Below are 16,475 nucleotides of genomic sequence, written 5' to 3'. Positions count from 1 at the left end.
GTGGTGAGACCTAAGCCCCGCACCCACATGGGAGACCTTGAAGGAGTTCCTTGTTCCTGGTTGTGGCCATCTAGGGAGTGAACCAGTGGATGGAAGATCTCTCTGCTTCCCTCTGCAACTCTGCCTTTCAAATAAATAAGGAAGTCTTTAAAAAAAAATAGTGAAAATGTAGCTGGTACTGTGGCATAGCAGGTAAAGCCACTGCCTGTAGTGCTGGTATCCCATATGGGCACCAGTTCGAGTTCAAGCTGCTCTACTTCTGATCCAGCCCTCTGCTATGGCCTGGGAAAGCAGTGGAAGATGGCCCAAGTCCTTGGGCCCCTGCATCTTCATGAGAGACCTGGAAAAAGCTCCTAGGCTCCTGGCTTTGGAATGGACCAGCTCTTGCCATTGCAGCCATTTGGGGAGTGAACCAGCGATGGAAGACCTCCCTCTCTCTCTTTCTGCCAATTCTGACATTCAAATAAATAAATAAATCTATAAGAAAAAGTGAAAATGAAAACACAAAATTAAAAATTTCTAACTTGAAATCTATATACTACAAACTTCAGTAGCTCAAGTACCAAATTAGACCAAATGGCTAATATTAGAAACCTAACAAGTTGCTTTCTGTAGACAGGAACATTTAAATTCTAGAGACAACACTAGAGCAGCTACTGAGAGCTGAAGTCAGGCAGGAATTGAGATCACCTACTCAGAACAGGGTTGTGACAGCCACATGGCAGCAAAATTCTGCCATAAAGCCTGCTTGTTTGTTAATCAAAAGGCCAAGAAACAGCAAAGGAAATGAAATCAGTCTGTTGAGGAGACATCAGCACTCCCGTGTTGAATTCAGCACTGTTCACAATAGCTAAGACACAGAAACAAACCAAATGTCCACCCATCAATGAATGGACCAAGAAAATATGGAACATACACACAATGAACTACTATCCCATAATAAAAAATGGATGAAATCTTGTCGTCTGCAACAACAGGGTTGGAAGTGAAGGACATTATGTTAAAGTGAAGTGAGAGAGACAGGGAAAGACAACTCTCAGGTGATCTCATTCGCACGTGGAATCTGAAAGAGCTGACCTTACAGAAATGGGGAATAGGATGGCGGTTACCAAGAGGCCTACGAAGCTGGGGGAGATGGAGAAAATTTCATTAACAGGTATTATAGTTAGATAGGACGGAGCAGTTCTCGTGTTCTGCATAGGTAATGATAATATGATGTATTATATGGGGGCTGGTGTTGTGTTACAACAGGTTAAGCCACTGCCTTCAAAGCCATCATCCCACATGAATGCAACATAAATCCCAGCTGCCATATTCCCAGTCCAGCTTCCTGCTGATGCACCTGGGAAAACAGCAGTGACCCAAGCACATGGGCTTCTGCCACCAATGTGGGACACCTGGAAGACCTGGATGGAGTTCCAGGCTCCCAGCCTTGGCTTGGCCAGCCCTAACTATGCAAGATCTCTAATTCTTATCAAATAAATAAATATTTTAAAAATGATATTATCTGATTACATGTAAATACACACACACATATACACTTTTTAAAAGAATATAAGGGGGCTGGCACTATGGTGTAGCGGGTAAAGCTGCCACCTGCAGTGCCAGCATCCCATATGGGCGCCTGTTCAAGTCCACTTCCAATCCAACTCTGCAATGGCCTGGGAAAGCAGTGGAAGATGGCCCAAGTGCTTGGGCCCCTGCAGCTGTGTGGGAGACCCAGAAGAAGCTCCTGCTCCTCACTCCAGATTGGCAAGTCTCTGGCTGTTTTGGCCATCTGGGGAGTGAACCATCAGATGGAAGACCTCTCACTCTCTGTAACTCTGCCTTTCAAATAAATTAATAAATCTTTAAAAAAATAGAATTTTAAAAGTTTTTACCATACAGAAATGATAAATGTTTGAGACAGATGTTTATCCTGGATTGAACATTACACAATGTATATATGTATCAAAATATCACATGGTACTCCACAGATATGTACAATTTTTATGTATCAGTTAAAAATACAGAAAAAAGACAAATAAATAGAAGGGACAGACAGGACAGCAACACTCACAGAAAGAATCCTAAGGGGTGAGGGGTTATACATCAGCTGCTCATCAGATGAGAAAATAAATTCTCTAGATCTAATTTTTAGAGTTTTGACTGAGAACAGGTAGTGAATGTAAATTTCCTCTGAGCATTAACCTCTCCCTTGCAATGGCCCCAGGAATCCACTTGCCCTTCTGTGTTAACACTTAGCCAGTCTCACCTTGTGTGCCGTGATCTGTGTCTAGCACTTTCTCTCCCTGTATTCAGAAGGTTTAGCCAGAGGGACAGTCTCGCACTATTATTTGATCATCTTTGGGAAAATTCTTTCCCTTTCTTATTTGAGAAAGTGAATTTTTAAAAAGTCAATGCAACTATCAAATATTTTCTGGCTTTCCTCAGAGTACTCCTAATCTGTCCTAATATGATAAAACTACTTCAGAACAGCAGAGAATTCTCACAGAACTAAAATTTAATCATTTGATATACTGTGTTCCTTTATCATCCTACATTCTCTCTCCTTGGTAACTGCTTTCCTAGATTAAAAATAAATCCCCTCCATGTAATATTTATAACATAATGAAAAGCATACAAAGAAAATTGCTAAGAATGTGTGTAGTTTTCCCAAAAAAACTAATATCTCTCAGTAAAAAGAGAATCAAAGACATGACTAGTGGTGTTTTGTTTTTTTTTTTTTCCAAATAATGAATATTTTCTTGAGGTCTTAATTCCAGAGGAAAGAGATTTTAATTAATAAACTGCATGTGTAACCTACCCTTAAATCAAAGCTGAGAATAACCTCTAAAAACCATCAAATATTCTCAACTGAGGAACTAAAACAAAGAGAAACTTTCTACTAAAAATATTTCAGCATACACCCCAAGAAATGCCTTATAAAACTTAGATAACCAGTCTCGATTATAGCAAGGACTATTTAACATCTATAAATAAAGATGTTAGTTTCTGATATAACGGGTCTTATCCCATACCAAATGTTTCATGCAGACAAATATGCATGGCAAAATATTTATCTTTCTAAAAGAAAAGTCCCTGAAAGAACAAAAGCATTAAATCTGACGACAACCTATAAGACCTTTCTGGTGTTAAAATTACTATTTGGGCAGAAGTCATCCACAATGTCTTGGAAGCCTTGAGGTGCTGAAGGGAGGTGGGAGCGATCATCAGGCTCCGAGTGTGACTCCGGAAAAGCTGATGGCTGGTCTGTTCCGTGAGTGGAAGATGGGCTCAGTTCCTGCAGTCCCCTTGGCTGATGGGTGGGAGGATGGGGAGGACGGCCAACGGCAGTGGAAGTGTGAATGTGGTGCCAAAGATCATGGGAACGTCTATGGCCAACTTTAAGCTACACAAACAGAACTACCACTGTTGGTGGGGGCTCCACTCTAATCTACAAGGCACAGCATACATATCTCCATGCTATGTACTTTATGAAGGCCAAATGCTATAAAGACGACTTTACAAGACTTTCTATTACAGTTTTAGTAACAAGGGAAATGCCTGTTCCCCTCCAGGTGGGGAAGTCCCCCAAGCAGACTCTCCATCTGATGGGCTCCCACCCCTGGTGCCTCCCCTTGCTGCCCCACCCAGGGAGTTTCAAACGGCAGGTGCTCAAAAGTCAGTGAAGAAACGGGTGAGCGTTCATGGCCCGCATCATGCAGCAACTTACCAAGCAGTGGCTTTGCTAAAACAAACACCAGGTTTTCTTTTGGGGAGATGAGAAGGACAGAAAAACTTGGTTTCTGCAGTTGGCATCGACTCACATAACCAGCATATAACAGACTAAACCTAGTTTAATACTCAACTATTTTCCCACAGGTGATCTGTCACAAATAACACTACCAAAAGTCTCTCGAAAAACTGCAAAAAAAATTATAAATAAGTAATGTTTGATGTAGCTAGAAATCTCATCAGAAATCACAAAAAGATCTTTTTTCACGGGGTGGCCACATAACTTATCTTTCATAAAAGGACACTTTTAAGACTACCAGATGATGATGAAGAGCCCACTGACGTGGGGGAAACAGGAAGGAAGATTCGGCAGGAATAGGTGAGCCAGAAGATGTTCCTAATAATTTCTGCCTCCAGCCTTGCACTGTAACTCCACCCCTTACCTGTCAATCCAGTACACTCACTTTCCTATGATGCACCTGTGTCTCAGCCAGGACCAGGAAGAAGAGACACCATGATGGCTACATGTCGGGGCACCATGAAATTCCCAGAAAGCCTCATGCATGCTAAACACTGCCCAGACTCCATCCTGCTTGTGTATTCAATTAGGACACCATCTCCTACCTCATAAAAGTGACTGTTACACATGGGAACACCCTATTTTTGCTTTTTGGTTTCTGGTTCTTGCTTAAGGGTCCTTCTCTTACCTCCTCCCAAGCTCTCTCCTCACAGGCAACTCCCTGGCCCATCCATGATAGGTATCTGTGTGGGGTGGCCCACTCACATGCATGCTTTTAAGTAAGTCCTGCTCTTCACCTGTGCACTGCATCTATGTCTCTGTGAATTCTTAACTCCATGCGGGCAAGAACTTGGAATGACAATTAGGCTACATATGCCTATACCACCACCACCAGGGCAATACTCACAATCCCATGTGATTTCTGTGGTTCTTTTTCAGAAGAAGTAAAGAAAACATTATGGCACTGTTCACATGTAAATCAAGATTAGATCCTGCAGACTATTTCCTAGGACAAATCTTAGGCAGAACAAAGACGACAACTAAACTCCCAATTCCGACGAAGCAGGTAAGCAGAGCCTCACCTCTGGTTTGGGGACAAACGCTCGACCTGGAATTGTGAAGACGTGCTCCACATGGCAGAGGTACTGGGCCATGATGGAAAGGCGACTGCGCTGTTTGCTCCCGGTCGTGGCTGCGAGTCTCTGCAGAAGGACAAAATGCATTTGAGTGAGTGAGTAATCCAGCCAGCGCAGACGGAGCAGAGCCAACACGCCACCATCGTGCTCTAGGTGGATTTTCTGCAGGAAATGATGAAATCACAGGCCATCCAACACATGCTGGGCAGCCGACATGGGGAGTTATTTTCCTCCAGTACCCACTGAGGTACAGCCAAGAACTGTGCATTGGATCACACTCACAAGGTCAGATTAGAAAACTTCCCCACCCCGGCCTTGTTGGGATTTCCAAACTCTTGTCATATTCTATAAGAGAAGGCCTTGCATAAAATAAACAATCAGATCAGCAAACGGCTGACAATGAAACTAGCAAGCACAATAAACTAAAGATTCTCAAATATTTAATTTTCTAAATTACCCCAACAGGAATGGACATTTTTAATGGTGTTCTCTCTTCTTTATTTAGAACACTTGGAGAATTAGTTTTTGTTTTTTTTTTTTTTTTTATTTGAAAGGGTTAGTTAGAGAGAGAGACAGGGAGAGAGAAAATCTTCCATTGGCTGGTTCATTCCACAAATGGCCAGAGGTGGGCCAGGCTGTAGCCAGGAGCCAAGAGCTTCTTCCAAGTTGCCTATGTGGGTACAGGAGCCCAAGCACTTGGCCCATCTTCCACTGCTTTCCCAGGCCATTAGCAGGGAGCGGGATCGGAAGCGGAGCAGCTGGGACTCGAACCGGTGCCCATATTGGGTGCTAGCATCACAGGCAACAGCTTTACCCACAACGCCAGAACACCAGCCCCGAATTAGGTATTCTTGATAAAAGACTATTGCAGTAAATTAGGATTTTTTAAACACAAAAACATTATCATTTTAAAATTATTTAAGTATATGAAAATTCATAAATGCAATGAAATTTCAACCAAAATACCAGGATTTTTTTTTTTTTTGAAAGGCAGAGTTAGAGAGAGAGAGAGAGAGAAAGGTCTTCCTTCAGTTGGTTCACCCTGCAAATGGCTGCTACGGCTGGCTCGCTGCGCCAATCCAAAGCCAGAAGCCAGGTGCTTCTCCTGGTCTCCCATGCGGGTGCATGGCCCAAGCACTTGGGCCATCCTCCACTGCCTTCCCGGGCCACAGCAGAGAGCTAGACTGGAAGAGGAGCAACCGGGACAGAACCAGTGCCCCAACCGGGACTAGAACCCAGAGTACTGATGCCGCAGGCAAAAGATTAGCCTAGTGAGCCACGGCGCCGGCCACCAGCAGGATTTTTAAAAGAGAAATTTAATTTCCACATACATACTCTTATATGTATTTTAAATTATATTCTATATAAAATTTCCGTAAGGCCAAGAACAGCCCGGGCATTCTTAACTCCACCAATGTTGAGGGGAGATTGCTTCACTAGACATTAAAATTAAGGTATTACTGTGGCCATCTGGCTTTGGCCTGGTCCAGCACTGGCTGTTGCAGCCATCTGGGAAGTGAACCAGCTGATGAAAGATCTTTTTATCTGTCTCTCCCTGTAACTCTGCCTTTCATATAATAAATCAATCTTAAAAAAAAAAAAACACACATTAAGACAAATAACAGAAGTACAGATGTGAGATAAAGAAGAAGGTTATGGATCAAATGGTCAAAAATATTTCTAGTTCTTCATAAAGAAAAAGTTTAATTTTATGTAATTTCACTATTGGAGTAAAACTCCAAATGCATTGTAAATGGTTAATATCCAACTGACACAATTCAAAGTCATTAAAATTAACACTTAGCATGAGTACAATTACAAAATCAGAAATTAAGCCAAAAGAAATGCCTATAGTTATGATTTTCTTCCTCTTCATAGTTAAAAGTTCATTTGACATTTGAAAAGCAGGTCTCCAAGGGTGGATTCAAGAATTTAAAAGTCACTTTATGTAAAAAAGCAAACCGATCAGAAGTGAAGACACACTGGAGTATTTCACTTAGAGAGCCGTGTACGCAGTAACGTCAGGTGTAGGGCTATGCTGACCTGCTAACTCGATCTATTCAACCTGTGAACAAGTGTGCCCAGCGCGCGGGGTAGAACACCAGTGCACCAGAAAGAGCACACACAGCCGTCCCCAACTCCAAGAGAAAGTCCAAGTCCCAGAGAAGCCTCCAAGAGGACTTCTTGGAAAGGTGCTAACAGTTAAAAGGTCTACCAGCCACTCAAACTTGGCAACTTCTGTGACAGATTACAGGGCAAGACATGAAAATCCAAAATCTCTCACAGACAGAGGATTTTAACAACAAAAGGCTGGGAAACAAAACTAGTTAATTTTTCTTTTCTTTTCTTAAAGATTATTTATTTGAAAGGCAGAGTTACAGAGAGCCAGAGGCAGAGAAAGAGAAGTCTTCCATGCACTGGTTCACTCCCCAGATGGCCACAATGGCCGGAGCTGCACCAATCCAAAGCCAGGAGCCAGGAGCTTCTTCCAGGTCTCCCATGTGGTTGCAGGGGCCCAAGGACTTGGGCCATCTTTCACTGCTTTTCCAGGTGCATTAGCAGAGAGCTGGATCGGAAGTGGAGCAGCAGGGAGTGGAACTGGCATCCACATGGGATGCCAGCCCTGCAGGTGGCAGCTTTACTCGCCTCGCCACAGCCCCAAATCAGTTAATTTTTTATGGAAAGAAAATCTCTAACCCTTCAGCTTTTAAAAATATTCTGAGTATGAGAAAAACAAGGGGTCAAATAAGTCATAAAATGTTCTTATTATTCTTCTACAGCTATTTCAAATACAAGTAGAAAAATCAGGCTTACACTTGAGAAGCCACACGGGCACACTTCGGAGACCACATAACTCATGGAAAGGTGACTTCCTCTCTGCTGGGGATGTGCCCCAAGGCAGCCAGGGCTCCCAGAGAAGGAAGGAGACGGGGGGCTGACTCTGGACCCAGAGTTCCAGGGACAGAGAGAACTAGAAGTCGTGACTTCAGCGGAAAGCACACGACCTGTGTTCCAGTTCAGCTCTGTCACTGCTCTATGACCTCCGAGAAGGCATTAAACCAAGCTGAGCCTCAGCTTCATCAACTGTAAAATGAGGTCCAATGAGATCCCCTGAGGTCTCATTTATTGCTACACAGTGCGGTTCTACTTTACGAGCTGTTGACTTCATACTGTCTCTATGCGCCTTAATGTGTAGGCACCAGATTCTGACATTTAGACCCTGCAGCCCTAGAAAAAGGAATAAGATGATGGTGCTCATTTGTTTTGTTTTGTTTTGTAGCTCACAGAGCCAAACAAAATAAATGTCAAAAAGTGCTATCAGTGGTTAACATACAAAATTGCTCAGATGACCATGTCAAGGGCAAGCAGTAAATAAGAAAATATTGCTGTCTACTCTCCCATTGACACTTTCACTTGCAAAATGTGAAAACCAGAGGAGCACCCTTCTATACTCACCCTTCTAGTGCATTCCATAATACATATATAGGCACATTATATATATATATGTACTATATATACATTATATAATCTATCTCTAGAGAGATAGACTCACTATAAACTCTTTTCCATAGTCATGATGAAATTAAACTAAAATCCACCTTATTTTGTTAGGGAAAACAGTCTATGTCAAAGTTGAAGCAACATTCAGCGTCACAGGGGACCTCACTCCTCCCAAGCCTCTGCTCTCGCCACAGAATGAGAGCACACAGTATCTTCCACCTCTCGGTCACCTGAGAACAGAAACACCATAATGCCTGTGTGGTACAGGAACACGTATGTTTGGTCTTTGGTCCTTGTTCCTGGCAGAGCTCCTAAACTGCTTACACTTTCTTGAGTGATGGCAACGCCTTCTGTTCTTCAACCCCATTTTCATCAAACGTGACCTGCAGACTGTGGAGGCGATGGAGTGACCTGGGGTGACGTCCCAAGGTATCCTGAGGATGCTGCCGGCCATCAGAAAGACCGATGGATTACCAGCTACTTCCACGTGGGTAAAGTGTCTCCCTGAGTTCTGTGAGCCATTCCGGAAAGTGATCAACCTGCAGAGGGGGCTGGGGGACCCCAGTTTTAGCTGGTCGTTCAGAGGTTCTGGAGGCACAGATGTACAACCGGCTTCAGGAGTGGAGTGGTCTGGGGGGACTCAGTCCTTAACTTTTGCGGGGAGGGGGTGGGTCTGGCACTAACAACAGGTGGATGGTATCAGAGTTTAATTAAATGGCAGGACACCCAGCTCCAGCTGTGGGAGAACTGCTTGGTGTGGGGAAAACCCACGCATCGGATGTCAGAAGTGCTGTGAGTGCAGACGCAACAGTGGTTTTTGTCAGAACCAACAAATCCAAAAGTTAAGAAAACTACTAGCAGGAGCCTAATTCAAACTCACAGAAGACAAGCAGGATATTCACAAACAGGTAGTGAGAAGGACCTTGAGGAGAGTGGGGCAGCGTCCTGGAGTCCAAACACGGAGGAGCCTACATTGTTGTGATAAGCAGTTCCTAGACTATCGAGCACGAGAGTTTTGGGGCCACATACTCGAAGGCCAAGTTTTCCAGCCTACACACCCAAGAGGATTACAGATAACAAAGGTGCAAAGTTAAACATAAAACTTCCAGTAATTAACAGAAGAATGTCTTCATGATATCAAGATACAAAAAGATATTCTCCATAACTCACAAAGGACACTAGCCACTAATTAACTATTAAGTATTTATTATACCTGAAAGGCAGAGAAACAGACAGATATATTCCATCTGCTGGCTCACTCCCCAAATGCCCGCAACAGCTAGGGTTATGCCAGGCTAAAACCAAGGACCTGGAACTCAATCTGGGTCTCCCACATGAGTGACAGGGACCCAAGTACTTGAGCCATCACCTGCTGCTTCCCAGGGAGTACATCAGCAGGAAGCCAGAATTGGGAGCTGAGCCATAGCTTGATCCCAGGCATCTGATATGGGATGTGGGCATTCCAAGCAGCATCTTAAATGCCTGCCCCACTAACCGTAAGTTTAAAATTAGGAATGCCTGGTCTTCAAGAGATAATGCAAAAAGACAGTGATACAGCTAGTGAGTACAAGAAATATGCAACAAATGCAATAAGTAGTAGTGTGGAGTAAGACCTCCTCCAAATTAGGAAGAAAAACAAGCAGAAAGAAACATGAGCAAAAGGCAATCACTTGACCAAAAAAACAAAACAAACAAAAACAAAACTCAAAAAGCACCAATGGTGCTCAATTTCATTAAAAATCAGCAGAGACAAAATAAAATACAGTGACATCCTATTACCTGCAGATTAATAAAAATGTACAAGTCCAATACTAGTGAGTACCAGCAAGAATAGACAGCAAAATGAACTCTCACATACTGCCGGTGGCTTTAGAGGACAATTTGGCATTTTGTAGGGAGAGTGAAGATGTACAGTTCCACTTCTGGACACACATCCTACAGAAATCCTGATCCTGTGCTGTACCTCGCATAAATGAAAACAATGTTTGTGACAGTTTTGTTTGTGATAACAAAACACTGAAACAGATTCAGAGTCCAAAAAGAGAAGAATGGACAGATAAATTATAATGTAGTCAAAACAGTAGGTAGTTTGTATAGCTATTACTACCAAACTTACAGCTATAAGCAACATGAGCAAATCCTACAAATAATGTTCAGGATACAAAGAATACATACAGTTGTAAACCATTTATATAAAACGCAAAAATGGACAAAACTACAGTATATTAGTTATATGCATAGAAATCTATGTGAAAAGCCTCTGTAAGGGGGTAACAAATTCCCAAGTCACAGCGGGTGGACAGGAGATACAGTCAGAGGCGTACAAGCGGGTGTCACAGGTGCTGGTAGTTCAGTTACTGACACAGGTGTTTATCAGACCAAGCATACATATCGCAATACTCTAGTATTTGCACATCACGTCTGTGGATCCAAAAACTGCCCCTTCTCACTGCATCTTCCAGAAGGCAGTGGTTAAGAGTTTGATGAATGCCAGACTGCCCCTGGAGACCTACTTTCCAGAGAGTGCCCGCAGAAGTGCGGTGAGGGATGAAGTCAAAGTCTACTGTGGACAACAAGACCTCAACCTCCTTCCCTTCTCAGCTTTGAATCCAATCCCTATTTACAAATGCATGGCCAATCGCACTCAGCCGTGGCCCCTGTGTCCTGCTACTTCCCACAGGGCCATTTTGGCCAATACATATCACCGCTGTTCTCTCCGGAAGCTTCCAGCAATGTCTACTCTCGTCATCGCAGGCTGAGCTGAAGCTGAAATTTTCTGAGTAATCGAATTCTGTTTCAAGGTTTGATAATGTGACCAACTAGCTAGAAAGTTAAACCTTACCTCGGCCACTTCCTTCTGAAACGTCAGTGTCATCGGGGTTCTACCATATACAAAAGGTCCATCTCTGCAGGACACATGCTCAAGCCACTTGACGATCAGTGGAGTTGAGACACTGAACGGCAGATTTCCAATAATATGCACATTGGGAGGGTCTGCGTGGCAGGGGATAAAACATGGAGTGATTTCATCAATGTATTCTTAGTATAATTTTAGTTCAGAGCAAAATTTCACTGTGTATTAATAGCATCAAACAACAACATATGAAGAGACATGGCTGAATATTTTTCAGGGCATTCATTCTTCAAAAGCAATGTTTCCTCACAATCAGCTTCGAATTCTAGCTAATTCATGCTCAAAGTCAAAGTCCTCAGACTTCTGGATTAGGAAGTATATGAAACATAGCTGGTGTGAGGGTAGAGACAATTGAGTCTGGACAGATGAGGAAAAAGTGTCCACGGAGCTGACAGAGAGTCCGATGACCAGGAAGGGAACACCAGCCGTGGACACAGACAGCCTGCATACACAGACGGGCTGCAGACAGACAGGCTGGGTATACAGATGGGCTGCGGACACAGACGGGCTGGGGACACAGACAGGCTGGGGACAGACAGGAGTATTTGCTGTGTGCTAGTCTAATGACATCACGGGGTGGAGGTGTCCAGGCACACCCGCAGCGAGAGAAGATGCCCAAAAACACAAATCTTGGAAGCAACCACGTGCAGAAAGGGGCAGGAGAAAGAATACCAGCAAAGGACACTCAGAGGAAGCTCACAAATGTGACAGGCAGAACAGGAGGGCCTGGTGTCAGGAAAGACAAGAGCAGAGGCATCTCCCAGAAGGCAGTGGTTAAGTCTGATGAATGCCAGACAACTCGGTCAGGAAAGGTTTCAAACAGGCAGTTAGGAGGTCGCCGTGATGCCAGTGTGACTGAGCAGGTGCACAGCCTGAGGGCTGTGTGCTGGGAAGAGAGAACTCACTAGAAGGTGAGGACCACTCTGAAGAGGCCCTGCCCTAAGGGGCCAGAGACACCGGATGCTGATAGGTTGAAATGCCTCCTCCATCCGCTTTGAGACTTGTTAACAGGCAAGAAAAGTTGTTTGTTTGTTTGTTTTTTAAGAATATTTTGAAGAGCTGGCTCAGAGCAGGTACCCAATAAATGCTGTCCATGAATGAAGAATGCCTTAGTTGGTCACCGAGTATTGAAAAACAATGGAAAAAGTTAAATGAAGGCTTGGGCATGATTTACTATTTTACATCTTTCACCATGTGGAGAAAGTAACCCTATAATATAGCCTATCTGTGTACATAGGTCATAAAAATGGCAAGTTTATCGGGCAGGTGCTGTGCACAAAGGGTTAAGCTGCTGCCATCCACACCCACATCCCATGAGCCCTGGCTGCTCCACTTCCAATCCAGCTCCCTGCTAATGTGCCTGGGAAAGCAACAGAAGATGGCCCAAGTGCCTGGGTCCCTGTCACCCATGTGGGGGATGTGGATGGAATTCCAGATTCCTGGCTTTGCCTGGCCCAGCCCTGGCCATTGTGGCCATCTGGGGAGTAAACCACTGGATGGAAGATGTCTCTGTCATCCTCCTTTTCAAACAAATAAACAAACCTTAAAAAAAAAAAAAAAAAAAAAGACACAAATTTATTTGGAAAGAATTGAACTGAAACTGAAAATCTGAAACCCAGAAAAAGTAACTAAATTTCACATTTTGGAACAAAGTAGTATGGTAGAAAAATTTACAATGTACATTACTTAATTCTGCTCAATTTTTTAATACATACAATATTTATAAGTGTGTAATGTTTGTGATATGAATAATTAAGTATTTAGTTATTTAAAGAATATTTTAAAAGAATCTAAAGGTACTTACCATCCTCCCAGTGTCTTTTAAGACTTTCTGGAAAGGCCTTTTCCAATTTAAACGTCAGTACATCACCGTGAACAATTCTCAGTTTCCCGGGTGCTGCGTCAGAAAGCATCTAGTTTACAAAAAGGTCAAGAGAGTGAGCTCATTACTTTGTGAGTAACAAAACTAAATGTTTAAACTGTGCATCTTTTTTTTTTTTTTAAACTGTGCATCTTGAAATTACTTGGAAAGGCCAGAGACTAGAAGCAATCATGACCTAACAGGACACCGTGTCCACCACAACGATCCACTGTGCTTCACTCTCATACACAGAATGGCTAGGGACTGTAACACGTTAACAGCACCCAGCAGCTTACAATGTCACAAATAGTGTCTAAGTGTAACGCCCTTCCTCAGAACGACTACTTATGCACAGATGTAGCATAAACTCAACTCCTAAGTTCTTAAATTGGAGACCAAGGACTTTACAATGAAACCCCGAGAATTAATCAAAAGTAAACCCTAAAAAAGAAGAGTTCAGCTCAACTAACTCTTTATGTCTAAATATATACAAAGGCAATAACTTACTTAATCTATGGGTAGACTCAAACCCAACAGAAAGTCACGTGTCCATGTCAAGCCCACTCAGTACTCTGAGATACTGCCCTGATCAATGTCCCCCATCTTACTATTTCTTGATCCACAGATGCTATCAAGCTAACGGATGATCCTGCATGGCTACCAACAGCTGCCTCACAGCCTTTTCCACCTCCTAATCAGCTGCTTTCCTTCTCCTTTCAGTCCTTCTGAGCACAGAAGACACAAAACAAACCAGTGTTCCTCTGTGATCTCCTGCGTCATCAGTCCAGGCACCTTGCTACAATACTCTCGCAGTACTAGATTCTGTCAAGTTCAGAAAAGCCTTATGGCTAAGCCATCTACACAGCTGTACTGTGTTAAGTGCCCCTTAAGGAGACTTACTTCTTCAAGTACTTGATTAAAAACAAAAAACATGCAGTCCCTGAGCATACAAAGCTTAAAATACAGGAGTGAATATAATCACTGAGGAGAGACTTCCCAGCTCAAGTAGAATGCGAACAGGTCCCAGCTCCAGGAGCTCAGAGAACCTTGGATCCCACTCAGTTGCCAAACACCCCTGCCTACTCCTCTAGCTCAATTAAAGCTGCTTTTCTCTTCCAACACTCCTGTTGTCTAACAAGCCACTAGACAGCAAAGATGAGAGAGGTGTCACAGAGCCAGAGAGGAGACACTGGGGCAAGGCACACGGCCTGCTGACCACTCCCCACTCCCACCTTGCTGTCAACAGTGCAGCCTGCCACACTTCTGTAGTAGCTCCGACAGCACACGGATCCTACGTGCCCACTCCTGGGCGTTTCCTTCCCTTGCACCAACACAGGCTCCCCAAGGGCGGCACCTGCTGCCTATTTCCCTCAGCAGCCCCTGGAGCTACAGCAGGTCACAGGGGATGCTGACTACACACTCAACACGTGAATGAGGCAGTCAACAAACCAAATGGCATCAGCTTTTTGTGAGGTTGGAAACTTTCTCTCTTACGCTGTGAGACTGCCCTCAAAATTGGTGGGGACAAGAAACTTACTTAGATTAATTTCACTAATAAATCAGACAGGATTATACAAATAATTGTATTTAATTAATCAAATTATAATTAATTTATATGCACCAGAAATACACAGCAGAAATGCCTATGTTGGCGAGAAGGTTGACAGTTTAACTCTGGGAATCATCTAGCTGGGTTCAGTTAGCCATAGCAGTTTTGTTTTTTTTTTTAAACTATTTATTTATTTATTTATTTGAAAGTCAGAGTTACACAGAGAGAGAAGGAGAGGCACAGAGAGAGGTCTTCCATTCACTGGTTCACTCTTCAATTGGCTGCAACGGCTGAAGCTGTGCCAGTCTGAAGCCAGAAGTCAGAGCTTCTTGCGGGTCTCCCACGTGGGTGCAGGGGCCCAAGGACTTGCGCTGTTCTCCACTGCTTTTCCAGGGCATAGCAGAGAGCTGGATTGGAAGAGGAGCAGCTGGGACTCGAACCTGCCCCCACATGGGATGCCAGCACTGCAGGCAACAGTTTTACCCGCTATACCACAGGGCTGGCCCCATCCATAGCAGTTTTTTTTTTTTTTTTTTTTTTAAGATTTTATTTATTTATTTTAGAGGTAAAGTTACAGACAGTGAGAAGGACAGAGAGAAAGGTCTTAGGTCCATTGGTACACTCCCCAAATGGCTGCAATGGCCAGAGCTGCACCGACCTGAAGCCAGGAGCCAGGAACTTCTTCCCGGTCTCCCACGCGAGTGCAGGGGCCCATGGGCTTGGGCCATCTTCTCCTGCTTTCCCAGGCCACAGCAGAGAGCTGGACTGGAAGAGGAGCAGCCGGGACTAGAACTGGCACCCATATGGGAAGCTGGCGCCACAGGCGGAGGATTAACCCACTGCACCAGCCCCATCCATAGCAGTTCAACAAATGGAACTGTGCACCCCTGGCACAAATGTACTTATGGATTATTTTTAATTACCATGAGTTTCTAAAACTTGATCTGTGAATTCCAGAAATACTTAATAGAAAACATAATGGCCTCAGGGCTGGCATTGTGGTGCAGCAGGTTAAGTTGCTGCCTTTAACACCAGAATCCCATATGGGTGCAGTTTGTGTCTCAGCTGCTCCATTTCCAGTCCAGCTCCCTGCTAATGTACCTGGAAAAGAAGCCGAAAATGGCCCAAGTCCTAGGGCCTCTGCTACCCATGTGGGAGACCAGGATGGAGTTCCAGGCTCCTGGCTTCATCCTGGCCCAGCCCTGGCTGTTGCAGCCATGTGGGGAGCGAGAACCAATGATGAAAGATCTCTCTCCTTCTCTCTGCCTTGCAAATAAATTTTTTCTTTAAAGAAAACACAATGACCTCAATATACTAAAAATTAAAAGAGATAGCTCTCTGAGAAATGCTGTGTTTAAAAAGCACGTATTTAATGATGGAATTTACCAGCAATGGAGGATGCTACATTTCTTCTATAATTATGTTCCACATAATTAAAACACTACAAATCAGTACATCAAAAAAAGGCTAAACTAAAAGCTTACGTTACATGATGTGAATATATAGAAAGTAATTAAGCAATTAGTAGATAGGATTAAAACAACCTACACTGGCCTTTTTGTCATTGTATGCTCTGACAATTGATCTGAAAGTTAATTTTTCAAGGCCAGCTCTGCCATGTGGGTGCTGGTTCAAGTCACAGCTGCTCCACTTCTGATCCAGCTCTCTGCTATGGTCTGAGAAAGCAGCATAGGATGGCGCAAGTCCTTGGGCCCCTGCACCCATGTGGGAGACCCAGAAGAAGCTCCTGGCTCCTGGCTCTGGATCAGCCTAGCTCC

General features: G+C 43.7%; 1 protein-coding gene across 4 annotated transcripts in view; it reads right to left on the bottom strand.

Moving 5' to 3' along the window:
• TFB1M (transcription factor B1, mitochondrial) overlaps window positions 1–16,475 on the bottom strand; it is a 59,655-nt gene that overhangs the window by 26,667 nt on the left and 16,513 nt on the right. For 3 of the 4 annotated variants that reach the window (XM_002714950.5, XM_017345441.3, XM_070073370.1), the window contains 3 exons: window positions 13,092–13,200; window positions 11,216–11,367; window positions 4,819–4,938 (listed from right to left, as the gene is read on the bottom strand). In XM_002714950.5, coding sequence (XP_002714996.1) covers window positions 4,819–4,938; window positions 11,216–11,367; window positions 13,092–13,200 — 381 coding nt within the window. The remainder of the gene's footprint in view (window positions 1–4,818; window positions 4,939–11,215; window positions 11,368–13,091; window positions 13,201–16,475) is intronic. The other variant, XM_051855241.2, reaches the window with a different exon arrangement.

Source organism: Oryctolagus cuniculus, chromosome 5 (assembly GCF_964237555.1).
Source record: "Oryctolagus cuniculus chromosome 5, mOryCun1.1, whole genome shotgun sequence".
Classification (NCBI taxonomy): Eukaryota; Metazoa; Chordata; class Mammalia; order Lagomorpha; family Leporidae; genus Oryctolagus; species Oryctolagus cuniculus.
The sequence above is the reverse complement of the archived record's forward strand: the minus strand, read 5'-3'. Positions and strand labels throughout refer to the sequence as shown.